Source organism: Eutrema salsugineum, unplaced genomic scaffold (genome assembly GCF_000478725.1).
Source record: "Eutrema salsugineum unplaced genomic scaffold, Eutsalg1_0 scaffold_23, whole genome shotgun sequence".
In the NCBI taxonomy this organism is placed as follows: domain Eukaryota; kingdom Viridiplantae; phylum Streptophyta; class Magnoliopsida; order Brassicales; family Brassicaceae; genus Eutrema; species Eutrema salsugineum.
Genome location: NW_006256805.1, coordinates 288576 through 302580, shown reverse-complemented (window position 1 = coordinate 302580; position 14005 = coordinate 288576). Strand labels below are relative to the sequence as shown.

The 14005-nt window shown below is 40.2% G+C and overlaps 1 protein-coding gene across 1 annotated transcript; it reads left to right on the top strand.

Moving 5' to 3' along the window:
• Positions 1-1083: 1083 nt before the first annotated feature.
• Positions 1084-5041, top strand: LOC112086109. Its single transcript, XM_024154882.1, has 8 exons — positions 1084-1144; positions 2129-2258; positions 2585-2825; positions 2967-3296; positions 3369-3749; positions 3945-4725; positions 4809-4867; positions 4979-5041. Exons 1-8 carry the CDS (start codon positions 1084-1086, stop codon positions 5039-5041), a joined length of 2046 nt encoding a protein of 681 aa, XP_024010650.1.
• Positions 5042-14005: the final 8964 nt, after the last annotated feature.

Genomic DNA, 14005 nt, shown 5'->3' with positions numbered 1-14005 from the left:
GGGTTCGAGAGATTGAGTTTCAGCGGATCCTCCGCAGGAATCTCTTCTCAGTGAGCAGGAGATGCGAGTGTCTGGGAAGGAGCAAGGCGACGTTCGGGTGACTAAGTGGTCGGAGATAGTGCAAAGGAAAGAGGTTTTGCAGAAGTATGATCTGGAGGCAAAGGATATTGATGGAGTGAAGGTATTCCGAGTTCCATATTCGATTTTTGAATGAAGCACCAATGTGGGAGGATTGTATCTTGGGGAAGTTCCTGAAAACTGCTCCTCATGTTGGCTCTATTCACATGATTGTGAATAAGATTTGGCATTTGGGTAACAAAGCGGCAAAAATCGATGTGTATGTTGTGAATGCAACAACGGTGAAGTTTCGTATCAACGACAGAGGCATTAGGGATCGAGTGCTTAGGAGAAAGATGTGGAATATCAAAGACGTTTCGATGCTGGTCTCCAAGTGGAGCCCAATAGAGGAAGAAGCTCAGCCGGTTTTAAAATCAATACCGTTGTGGGTGGTGCTAAAGAATGTACCTCATAGGATGTACAACTGGAAGGGGCTGAGTATTTTGGCTAGTCCAGTGGGTGCGCCAAAGCAGCTTCACCCGGATACAGTTTGGGTGAAAGATTTCGATGTTGCAAGGATCTCGGTTGAATTTGACTTGACTAAGGCGTTACCATCGTCCTACTGTTTTCAGATAGAGGGAAAATTGTTGAAATTCAGTATAAATTTCCTTGGGTACCGCCTCACTGCTCAGGATGTGGAGGATGGGGCCATACAGGTGCAGAGTGTAAGGCAAAAAGTGGACCCATAACAATACTTCAACGTAGCCAAACAGTTGCTCCGATGAGCAATGTTATAGGGGTATTGAAGGATACACCAAAATCAAAACAGAGAAGGAGTGCGGAGAAGTCCAAGGCCCTGGAGACTACTTTACCTGTGGAAAAAGCTTTATCGAATTTACTGTCTTCGGTAACGAAGCCGAAGCAAAATGTGGCAGCTGACTCTGTTCCTAATGCGCAAGTAACAGAAGCATCGTTAGCCTCTGTGACTCTGAATTTGGAGAAGGAGATAGCCAAAGACAAAGACGAATGACTCTCTCCCTCAAAGGTATCACGACGGCAGCAGGAGGTTTCACCACCACGAGTGGAGGTTTCCTCTGGTTCACGATTTGCAGAGCTTCTAAATGAGGAAGATGAGACTGAGGAGGAAACAAAAAATGAGGAAAGTGCAGCAGTAGTCGAAACAGGGGAAGAGAGAGATGCGACAGACAAACAAACTGAAGCAATGATTCAATCTCACACTACAAGTGAAAACGATGGGGAATTTATGGAGGGGAATCGAAATTTACTGCAGCGAGCAGCAAAGACAGCTCATAGATATGTAACCAAGTCCTCAACCGCGAGTTCTGTTGCCAATGGTGGTGGAGCTTCGAGACCGAGGAGGAAGAATAACCAAAAAAATAATCAATGAGTTGTTTTTCTTGGAATATTCGAGGATTTAACAAACCGTGTAAACAAAATGTGGTGAAGGAGTGGGTTTCTGGAAACTCGTTTAAGTTTGGCTGTCTTCTGGAAACTCGTGTGCAGGAGGGAAAGTGTTTGAGAATTGCTTCAAAGGTTTTTGCGGACTGGTCTATTGTTTCAAATTACGAATACAATATGCTAGGAAGAATTTGGGTTGTATGGCGCAAGGAGGTGAAACTCACTGTACTACAAAAGAGCGGGCAAATGATCTCTTGTCTGATTTCAATGGAAGACTAGGAAGAGGATTTTATCTGTTCTTTTGTGTATGCGGGAAATTTGGCTAGTGAACGACAGATCTTGTGGGAGGAGATCAAAGCGTTACACGATTCAAATGTATGCAGGCGTAGGAAATGGTTGGTGTGTGGTGATTTTAACGAAACCCTGTCTCCTGAAGACCACTCAAGCTCGGGTTTTCTAGAGACACAGGGATCTAGAGATTTTCGAGATACAACTAGGTATTGCTCTATGGTTGATTTGGGATTTAATGGTCCTTGGTATACATGGAGCAATAAAAAAAGTGAGGGTTTAGTTCACAAGAAATTGGATAGAGTATTGAACAACGAAGAATGGCTGTTAGCTTTTCACACTTCCTATTGTGTTTTTGAAGCAGGGGGCTGTTCTGATCACTTAAGATGCAAGATTTATATTGATGACACTAGGGAGAACGTCAAAAAACCGTTCAAATTTGTGAACGCATTGACAAAAATGCCTGAGTTTCTGCCGGCTGTTGGGGATTATTGGTAACAATCTCCAGCTCTGTTTCAGTCAACATCAGCCCTACATCACCTTTCGAGGAAGTTGAAGGATCTGAAACCAAAGTTGAGGGTACTATCGAGAGAAAGATTTGGGGATTTTTCAAAACGTACAAAGGAGGCTTTTGACGGTCTATGCTTAAAGCAAGAAGCAAATGCCTTTAACCCATCGGTTTTAGGGGTTGAAGGAGAGACGGCTGCGTTTACTAGATGAGAGCATTTGTCAGAGCTTGAAGAGTGCTATTTAAAACAGAAGTCTAAGTTGCAATGGCTGAATATAGGGGATAAGAGCAACAAGATTTTCTTTCGTGCAGTTCGGTTAAGAGAGCAAAAAATTCGATAAGGGAGATAGTTGACTCAGAGGGAAACGTTTTGAAAGACAAGTTAGCTATCAAGGGTGAAGCTGAGAAATACTTTCGAGATTTTCTCTGCCATAATCCGTCGGACTACACAGGCATGGATGTCGATACTCTTGCGACTTTACTAAACAAAAAGTGTTCTCCTGATGACTGTTCACTGCTGGAAAAGGAAGTTACAGTGGAGGAGATAACAAAGGTTTTGTTCTCGATACCAAGCTCAAAATCCCCAGGGCCAGATGGATTCACATCCGAATTCTTTAAAGGGGCTTGGGAAATTATTGGAAGTGATGTCACAACTGCTATTCAGTCCTTTTTCTGATTTGGCTTCTTTCCCAAGGGATTAAACTCTACTCTATTGGCTTTAATCCCGAAAAAGAATGATGCAAAGGAGATGAAAGATTATAGACCGATATCCTGCTGTAATGTTATCTACAAGATAATCTCAAAGATTCTCGCAAACCGACTGAAGACGATTCTCCCAAGCATTATTGCTCCAAACCAATCAGCGTTTGTAAAGGATCGTCTCCTTGTAGAGAATGTACTTCTTGCTTCTGAGCTGGTTCAGGACTACCATAAAGATTTGGGTCCATCACGTTGCGCTATGATGATAGATATTGCAAAGGCTTTTGATACAGTCCAATGGGGTTTTCTCTTAAATGTGCTTGAGGCAATTGGACTGCCTAGCCGTTTTATTGGATGGATCTGATTATGTATCTCGACTGCATCTTTTTCTGTCCAGGTTAATGTGGAACTTGTGGGTTATTTCCAGAGTCAGCGTGGATTACAACAAGGTTGTGCACTCTCGCCTTATCTTTTCGTTCTCTGTATGAACGTTTTATCTAGCATGCTTGACAAGGCTGCCGAAATGAGAAGATTTGGATATCATAAAAATTGCTCAAAGTTGAAGCTCACACACTTGTGCTTTGCGGACGATATTATGGTATTTACAGATGGTAAGCTGCGTTCTTTGAAAGGAATTGTTGATGTTTTTGATAAGTTCACTGCTGCTTCTGGATTGAAAATCAGCCTGCAGAAATCAACGATATATATGGCTGGTATTCCCGAAGGGGATCGTGTAAATATCACAGAGCAATTCCCTCTGACTTCTGGCACGCTTCCGGTTCGTTATTTGAGCTTGCCCCTGATGACAAAAAAGATGACTAAAGATGATTATGCAGTTTTGATAGCGGAGGTTTGAAAACGCATAGGATCATGGACTGTACGACACATCTCTTATGCAGGACGTCTCCAGTTACTTGCCTCAGTAATATCGGGACTCTTAAACTTTTGGATGTCCGCTTTTCACTTACCACAGAGCTGTATGAATGAGATCGATTCACTCTGCAGTGCATTTTTGTGGTCTGGACCAACACTAAGCACAAAGAAAGCAAAAGTCTCATGGTCGGATGTTTGCAAAAAGAAATCAGAGGGAGGCTTGGGATTAAGATCGCTAAGAGAAGCTAACACAGTATGCTGTTTACGGATTGTTAAGTGTATTCTATCGAGCAAGAACTCGCTGTGGGCATCATGGATCAGGGCGTATCTTCTTCGCGGGAAATCGTTTTGGTCACTAAATGAGAGATCAATGCAGAGCTCCTGGATATGGCATCGATTACTTAAGATGCGGGAATTGGCTCGGGGTCTTCATCGCATTAAGATTAATAACGGAGAAGAAACATCATTCTGGTATAATGAATGGTGCTCACAAGGGCCGCTGATTAACATCACGGGCACTTCAGGTTTCATTGCTCTGGGTATACCAGCCTATGCAACTGTCGCATCTGCTATCCGTTCTCACAGACGACGACGTCACCAACGAGACGAGCTGAATCTAATTGAAGATGATCTCTCCTCGGTTGCGATACGAAGAAATACAATGGAGGACCAACACTTGTGGAAAGGAAAAGGCGAACAGTTTCGCGACAGATTCATTTCGAGGCAAACTTGGTACAATATCAGGTACCCACCACCACCTCCAAAAGATTGGTGTTCGATGGTTTGGTTTTCAGGAAATACACCAAAATTTGCTTTCATAACTTGGTTAGCGATGTGGAATCGCCTGTCAACTGGTGAGATAATGGCACAATGGGGAACAGGCATATCAACATCCTGTGTTTTATGCTCTGCTCCAACAGAAAACAGAGCACATCTATTCTTTACATGCACTTACTCGGAACAGGTATGGAGGAATCTAACCAGGAAATTGCTGGGTCATCGGTAGATGAATGTCTGGGACGAGTTAGTGATTCTGCTATCTTCGAATAGTTTGGATAACATTCGACTCTATTTGGTGAGATATGTCTTCCAAATCACTCTTACTTTGATTTGGCAAGAAAGAAATGGGTGCAGGCATGGGGACACTCCGCAGCTGGCACAGAGTTTAATACCGATATTGGACAAGATGATGCGTAATCGACTCAGCTCGTTAAGGCTTGCTGGCGATTACCGATATGATGAGGACCTGTAACTCTGGTTTCGATCCAGAGGATAACTAAACTGTGGCGAAAAATTTCCGTTTTTTTCTCTGTTCTTAAGCTGTTGATCATATTTCTTTACTTTCTTTAAGCAAGATTACGTAAAGAGAACAGTTATTTTGGAATATAATTTAACATATTTTCAAAAAAAAAAAAACATGAGACTGCTTTGCAAGACCTCTGTCTTTGAGTAAAGCATTCCATTGTTTGCAAGTATATCGTAATGGTTTCAAAGATGTGGCTGAAACCCTAGAAAGAATTTCTTGTACCAAATCAGCGGGAAGATTATGCATCATTACTTGTTTCTCTTTTTGTAATCTGATGTAATCTGATCTCTTAAGGTAGAAGAGATGGATTCGATAAGTGAGACACCCTAATCTTGCAAATAAAATCTTACTTAAATTTTACTCAACTAACAGCTTTTTAAATCATAACAAACCTAAATGCTTATTTAATGTCTAAAAGTATTTTATTAAAAACAAGTAAACCGGAAAATGAAACATTTTAACAATAAACCAATTCTAATCCTTTAAAAGAGAAATATAATTTAAAAATTCTTATTGAAAGCAATAAAAATGAAGCATCCATGGTTCCCAGAAAATGACACTGCAACGACCGCTACAAGATTACTCTTTGTTCTCACCTGAAAAAGAAAAGAGGGTGGACATTTGAGATATAATCAGTGAGAGTGTGATTTTGGAGCACATATAGTTCTTAGAAACATTAATTGAAATAGTAAAATGAGTATAAATAATATAAGCAATAAACACATAACAACCTATATGCTCTTAAAACAACTCTACATGTCATGAAACAATCATTTCTATATGCAATAATTCACTTCAAGTCATCCATCCTAACAATGCTATATCACATTCCCAAAGACCTCAGTATAAGATACTCATTCTCCTTTACTTTTCCTTTCATTAACATCCACAGCTCGTCAGCTGTTTGGCCCACTCACTGACGAATTCTTCGTGGAACCATGGCATTACACTTCTCATCATATCTTTCGTGCAACCAACAAACAATACCATGCTCCATGGCTCAACACCCATGACGCTGGCAGCAAACAATCGTGCTAACACGCCTAACAAACATCTACTTTACATAATTATGTATCAACCATCTTTCAAATGCAATAAACAACAATCATCTTTATCACATATATCAAACATACACATATTCCTACTTCAAATAAGGCATCTTATGAATCCACATTTAGTCTTCACCTTGATATCACAGTGAAGAATTGAATCTGGAGAATAGCGGTTGAAATTCAACTATGCGGTACAACAACAATGGTTAACTAGGATTTTCAGATTTGCATGACTTAGCAGTTTCTTGGCCGAGAAGATAAGCCCATAACTTTCGCGTCTCACCTTAGAATTGAAATCTGGAACTTAATCTGAAAAGTTGGTTGCAAGAGCTTCAAACTGATAGGTAGATCGTGATCTGGATCCGTTTAGATCGACGGCAAAACCTCTCTTAAGTTAGTTCTGCGAAATTGGTAAAAATCAGATCTGCAGAACTTTCAGAGTTTGCAGAAGAAAAAATGATTGAACTTGCATATCAGGCGGAGTTTACCTCAGATTGATGATCTGCAAACTGCTATGGCTTCCCTGTAGTGAGATTTTTCCAGAGGTATGCAGATCGGCACCTAACTCAATCTGATTTGGTCGCAAACGATCCGGCAAAACCCTGCTTGTAACTAATTGTTATATCGATGCAGAGGTTTTTCGATCGAGTTTCATTATGTTAACTTTTTGTCCCTAAAAAAAAACATGGCTGGCCCTGAAAACAATAATATAGAGACGGGGTTCGAGCTCATTAGATATAGGGTGAAGGAAAATTACCGATTTACCCTGAAAACAATAATCATCAAACCCCTAACCTCTAAACCACACTATTGTTTTATTTTATTGCAGTTTTTTATTTTTCCAAAACTCTGTGATGGACCGACCGGTCGGATAGATCAATCTGCGATTGGATCAGTATTTTGGTTTGGTTTAAATTTATACTACCATTTAGATTCTAAAAAAGATCGGCAAAAATCAAGATCAAATGCTCAAATGGCCTTAAGATGGTTTCTTCTGATCATTTCTTCTATTAATCTTGTCTTTTAGATGGGCTTTGCTACTCGATTTCGAGATTTCAAGATTTTCAATAAATTTTGAATAATACAAGAATATATGTACATATTAAACTTGTTTTCGAAGTCTAAGAAGGTCTTACAATGATGCACCAAATAGCTTAGAAAAACAAAGACAAAACTAAAGAACTTGAAAGAGATTGACTCTGTTTTTCTTATAACTCAAAAGTGTATTTCACAATGGATAGCTGAGCTTTATAGGCTCCTACATATATCTTTTAAAACAAGAAATAAAAAAGAAATAAATTAATATGAATACAAATAAATCAACCCAAATATAAATAAATCACCCTAAATGATAAATTAATCAAAAGCTTGATTGATATCGTGGTCTTTTATGATGGAATTTGGTCAAATGAAAAAAAAAAAAAGTGAATCTTCCTTGTATCTAGAAAACTTGGACATGAATCCATGATTTTTTGAAAGCCTCTTGTAGGTGTAGAAGGTATTCATCAGATTTTGACATCAATTCCCTAAGGTCATGCCTCTTCGAGATTCATACGCACAACAACATTCATCGACTGTAGTTGTTGTAACCAAGTATTGTGCGGAAAGAAAGAGATACGAGTTAAGATATAACCGAGACAAGCCAGAATAAAACTAGAGCTTTATGAGTGGTGTTAGACCCACTGTTTTAAAACAACATAGCTTCTTAGTTATTTCAGTAAGAGATTGCATCCACGGTTAAGTTATCTTATCATTTCGAAATGTGGACTAAGTAGAGAGTTTCAGTTGGAGAGGCAAAACCTGAGACCAAAAAGGCATAAAAACAGTGCCATTTTCATGCGTATGGCATTTTCATAGTACCAATGTTATCACCATTTTTACAAGTTGAACAAACTGCCTTTTTCAGCTTGTAATTGTTATATCCCCTTAAACCACAAGCTCTGCAAACCTGCATTAAAATTGTTTTGTTAGCGTACAATTCCACTGACATAAGTGGTGAAATGTGATTCAAACTTGAGAATAAATGAGAATTATTACTGGTGTGTCAGTTTTAATTTCTGAGTCACTTAGATTTTTTATCTAGTTAATTTGGACATAATGCGTTAGTGGGGAAATGGGGAAATCTCTTTATCAAAACAAACCTGTATTAAAATTGTTTGTTAGATTTTTTTTTCAGTTATGTTCTCTTTTCTTAATTTTTGTAATCTCTTTCAGTTTTAATCATCAGAGAATAAAAAGTATTATTCAGCAAAAAAAAAAAAAATTCTTCTTTATTTTTTCTCTGTTCTTTGATCTCTCTGTTCCAACATTGTGGTATCAGAGCTTTAGATTTCGATCCCTTTCATCCTTTCTAAAAGAAAAAGTCATGGGAGGCAATGGAGCAAATCAGAAAGGTCTGGTTCCTTTATTTAAATGTGGAAAGTATCATCTTTGTAGTCTTAGATGAAAACAAAGTTCAGATCCCAAGAGATGTGGGATATGGTGGAGAATGGATTTGAAGATGCAAATTCTGGGGATCCTGATCAGCGGTTACGAAAAAATCGCAAGAAGGATGCAAAGGCGCTGTTTTTGATTCAAACAGCTTTAGATGAAGACATACTATCTCGGATTTCAGCAGTGAATACATCTCATGAAGTATGGGAGATCCTGAAGCGGGAGTACATGGGATATCAAAAAGTGGTCAACATCAAACTATAGACTCTTTGTCATCAGTTTGAAACACTTTTGATGAAGGAGAAAGAAACGATGCAAGAATATTTGGCGAGAGTTTCAGCCATTGTCAATGATAACTAAGAGTTTTTTTGGGCTCTTTGTAGAGGTTATCAATCCCATGTCTTGTAGTACAAGGGGTTATCAATCCAAACTTGTGTATGAGGCACTAGTCTATGTTACTTGTGTTCTTAAGTCAAGATGATCAAGCAAGAGTTTTTATCTAATCTACTTAACAAGCGAATGAAAGTGAAATAAGAGATGGTATTTAAACTAGATGAAGATGCAAATAGCGATAAATAAACAAGCAAATGATCGGATAATGATGATATATGATAAAGACAGAAGCTTTAGACAGGATAAAAGACTTGGGTGCTTCCAAGCTAAACTAGCGAGTTAATGAACCAGTATTGTCGAGCGGTTTCATTTAACATGGACTCAGAATATGTTAATCTTCTCATGAAAGTATTAAACATCTAAACTGATCCTCTTTCATACCAAAATATCTTTTGAGAAGCATGAATCAGTCAGCTTTAAGATCCAGTTCAATAAGTCATTTAAGAGTTCAAATTATCACTCTCGCGATGAAAGACTCTTAAACCTTTACCCGAGTGGTTCAGACATTTCTACGAACACTTTTGATGCGAGATATGTCTCAGATCTGTACCTCAAGTGATGTGCTTGGATCCAGCTTAGAGATCTCGTCGGTTAAAGAATGAAACATGCAAGACTAGACCCCTAAACTCACTAATCTATCATGAAAGCACCCTAATCTACCTATCTAAAGCCGCTTAAACGACTACTCACTGATCATAACGAGCTCACTAAATCCTTTGCAAGACGTGTAGCTAGTCATGATAAGGAGTTTGATGCTGGAGAATAAAAGAAATAAACAAGAACAAGATTCTGACGTGAAAACGAGATATCGGATTAGATTAATCAAGTTTCACAAAAGAGGCAAGTTCTTAAAGCTAATATAGGCAGGAAAATAAGATAAGATAAAGATCATTAGGTTTCTGGTCCTAAAATCTATTTATAGTGAAGGGTAAGTGTCGCGGGTCAGCCCGGAACAAACCGGGTACTGAGCGCTCTTCTTGGGTCATCGGGTGAGCACCACGGTGTGTGAGAAAGCGAAGCCGGTGTCTTGATGCCGAGGGGTGTACGTGAGCAAAGATCAAGATGAAGATCTCATGAAGAACACGTCAAGAACATGCATAAACCCTAGTCTTCAATCCATCTTCACGTGTGTCCTCCAAGTCATTTTGTTCTTGATTCTGGGTTCGTGACAAGGGACCTCGGCATGTAATGCCGAGGTGCTTGGTAGGTGAGGGGTTCAGGAAGACGGAGTCCGATATGCAATGCCGAGGTCTTTATACCGAGGTGCATGTTCAACACTTAGTCGTTTTCAGCTTCACTTCTCTTGCATGCATGCCTTGATCTCAACATACTGAGGGGTTGGTACGAGGTCTAGTCCAAAATTCTTTCAGGATAGGAGCCTCAACCTGAGCAATGTCGAGGTAACAATGCCGAGGTCTGTAGAAACACTTAGCGCATATCGCAACTCCTTTGGGCTCATATCGACCAACTCATCTTCCGGAAACAATAATTTTCAGCACACGACTCCAAATGCTTTAAACCCAGTTCCATAGGTAAGATGACTCATTCAGCTCAAACTCTGGTGAAGAAACCATCGGAGCTTGGAAGTGGAAGGCTCCTGGGATTGCTTATCTTTCCACCACATTGGAATTACCGGAAAATATAGCTTTTAGACCGATGTGTACTCCGGAGATGGTATCTTCCAAACCACTGCTCCGAATTGAGCGACCTCAGGTGTTCCGGAAAGAGCATTCATAAAACTTGAATATTGATAGAGGCATTTTAAACTGGTTCGAACCGGAAGGGCTTTGTCCCACATAATCTTTGAAACCCATCGGATCAGCTTTTGGGTGTATGCGAGACACGCGTGTCTTCCGGAGGCGATATCTCCTTACTCACTGGTCCGAACTACGTGATTCTAATTGTTATGGGATCTTGGTTTGATTATCTCCAACTTTGATGAAGACCCCGTCAACTGATTCGGACTATAGGATTCCCCGGATTTGAGATCTTTGAGGCGCACAGATGAAAATGGATTTTAGCCGATAAATGCTTCCCGCGGTAAGGAAAATGTCCGAGAAACGTGTACCGCGGTAAGTTTTTTAGCCGGTAAAAACTCCTCGCCTCGGCGTAAAACTTCACTCGATAAAATTTTCACCTGGTACTGATATTTAGCCGATAACGACCATCCGATAGCGATTTTGGCCGATGTTTCGATCCAGCCGGTACGAGTTTTCGCCGAGAAATTCCTTCAAGCGGTTTTCACCATTTTTGACCCTTTTCTTCACCGTTTTCACTCCTGATCCTCCTCTTGAGTTCCAAATAGCCTCCAAAGCACCTGATAAAGACTTCAAAACATGCAAAACTCGATGGGACCTAATGCAAATCCTAAAGCCTATTTTGATGCCTAAAGACTTAAAATGATTAAGAAAACACATGATTTGGACCTAAAAATGCAATCTAATGCAAAATATAGACATATCAACTCCCCCACACTTATCCTTTGCTTGTCTTCAAGCAAAAAGAACAAATGAGAGAAAGAGGTTGTAATGCAACGGGAGTTCATATTTTATTTTAGAGAGAAATGATCACAACGAGAACTCAAGTTCATGCTCAAATATGCAATGCAAAGCCATACTCAGATATATATCAACTCAAACAAGGAATCTCCACAAGTTCTCCTCTCTCTCAACTCTTTCACATTCATTAAGTTTAATCAGGTGAATCGAATGATGCAATGTTCAAACAAGCTGGCTTGGCTAAGGGGAGGCCATGAGATAAAAATGATCTCATCAGTGTTCAAGCGGGTTCAATGCAGCAAGGAATCTCTCTACGAATGATCAAACTTCGGCAGAATGCTAAAGGTAAAAGGCAACCAATGCATACAAGGGCAGAAACTCATCCCACCCCACTCTCTACTCGAAGTTTCCTCACATGCTCACACTCTCAAGAATCTCTCATTTTACTCTCATCATTGCCTAGATAGGGGATTCACTTTCTTTTCTTATCCACAAGCCTCGGAGTTCACACTTTTATCAGCTCTTTTCTGCTTTTTTTACACAGTTCCCAGCCTCTTTTCTTTCTTTTCAAAACGTTTGAGCACTTTGGCTTCTTTTCATTTTTCTTTTTACTTAGAGGCTGGATTTTCTTTCTCATGACACTAGAGCTTACTATCTTTAACTCGAAACTCCAAGACTGAATTCTTTTCTTTCGTTCCCCTAGCTATCTCTTCTCTCTCTCTTCCACTCATCTCACCTTTTTCCTCTCACCAACAAGTCTTTTCTCACTTTCATTCCTCGCCAATACTCTCGGTTCCTTGATGTTGGAACACAACACTCAATGAGACCTGCCCTTTTCGCCCTAAACCTAACACTTTCTGCTAAGTTCGATCCAAGGTGGCCTTTCAATTCACACACAAAAATTGGCTTGAAAGAACGATAAGTTCAGGGTGAGGAAACTGATCCATGATGCGGATTCAGCTACTTGAGGTAAGGAAAGAGGGTGGTAAAACAATGATTCTAGCTCAAGTATGTATGTCGGTATCCACAAGCTTATTCAAACAATGCACCACAAGATATTTTCAAGTCAAGTTCAAGGTTCTCACTTAATTAGAGTTGAGTAAATTTAAACTTGTTTCTCAGATTCAAATCGTTTCAGACTTTGCAAGCACAGAATGAGTTTCACAAGCATATTTAGTTCAAGTTCTCAGGGTGATTTACTCTCTAGGAAAAAACCTATCATTACTCCTTGCATTGATGCAATCCTACATCATGCAACTAGACTCGATCCTAAAATGCGAAAGGCAACTAGAATGAGCATTTTTTTGTGAAAATTTTCGGGTTTTTCATATGCACTAAGCTAAATGAGACTCAAAAATGTAAAAAGTCAAATAAGAACACAGAGAACAAGATCAGAAAACACAAAGCTCCTCCCCCACACTTAAATAACACAGTCCCTTGTGTTATATAAGCGTGTGAGAGAAGTAAAAAGAGAACTAAACAAATGCAAGATGATATAGACAGAATGCATTATTACAAGGGTTTGAAGTCGATACCTCAGTCGCTGAGGTCTGATCCCAAGTAGTGCGAGGGAGAGTGTCTTGCCACTTACATCACTTTTGGAGAGTGTTGACCCTCAAGTACAACTTCTTGGTGTGGTATTCAGGTTCTCCCCACACATATGGATCAAAGTGGTATCGGCCAGCTCCTATTCTTCTTTCAGAGGCTCTCGGTTCCTCATTCTCACATCCGGCAGTTCCTTGTTCATTCTGAGGTTTGCTAGACGCGGCCTGTTCTTCTTTGGTGCACTTGCGCATTGGTGGATCGAACAGAGGGTTGTACAGCTGATCTTTGAGCACATCGAAAGAGACATTACATTGCTCATTTAACATGGTGAGGGCTCGGTTAGGCAAGAGAACTTGCGTGCTATCTCTGTGCATCAGTGTGAAGTTGTAAACCCATTTGTTCCCTGCCTTGCCTCCGAAGAAACCGCTTTTGCTTAGGTATTGCTCATCAATGAGACCCGACTTTGACGTGGATTCAGGGAATACAAACCCTTTGGCTCTCAAAATCTTAGTCACCACCCAAACGTTCTGAAGCCTCCTCGTGCCCTTCTTCTTCCGATCACACCACACATTGTGGCGATAAGTGAGCATTTGGATCGCAAAGAATGCACCCAGAGAGGGTACATGTATCGGCCCTTGGAACTCCTTCTTGTTCTTCATCTGAGTGACTAGTGGCTTCAAGCCAAGACCCAACATCTCAAGCTCGGTTAAGTGAATAACTCCAGGGTTATAGGTCGAGAAGAACATGGAGGCCAAGACTCGGTTAGCGTATCTGATAGCGGGGTTCCTGATGCAGCTCGTCTTGCTCTTGCCTCCCAAATACGGTCCAAAAGCAATGGTCTCCCATAGAGCAGCTAGCTCCTCTTTCGGGTACATGAACTTCTCCAAGGAGCTTTCATTCCTCACAAAGCCAAATATCTCATCTAACTCCTTGA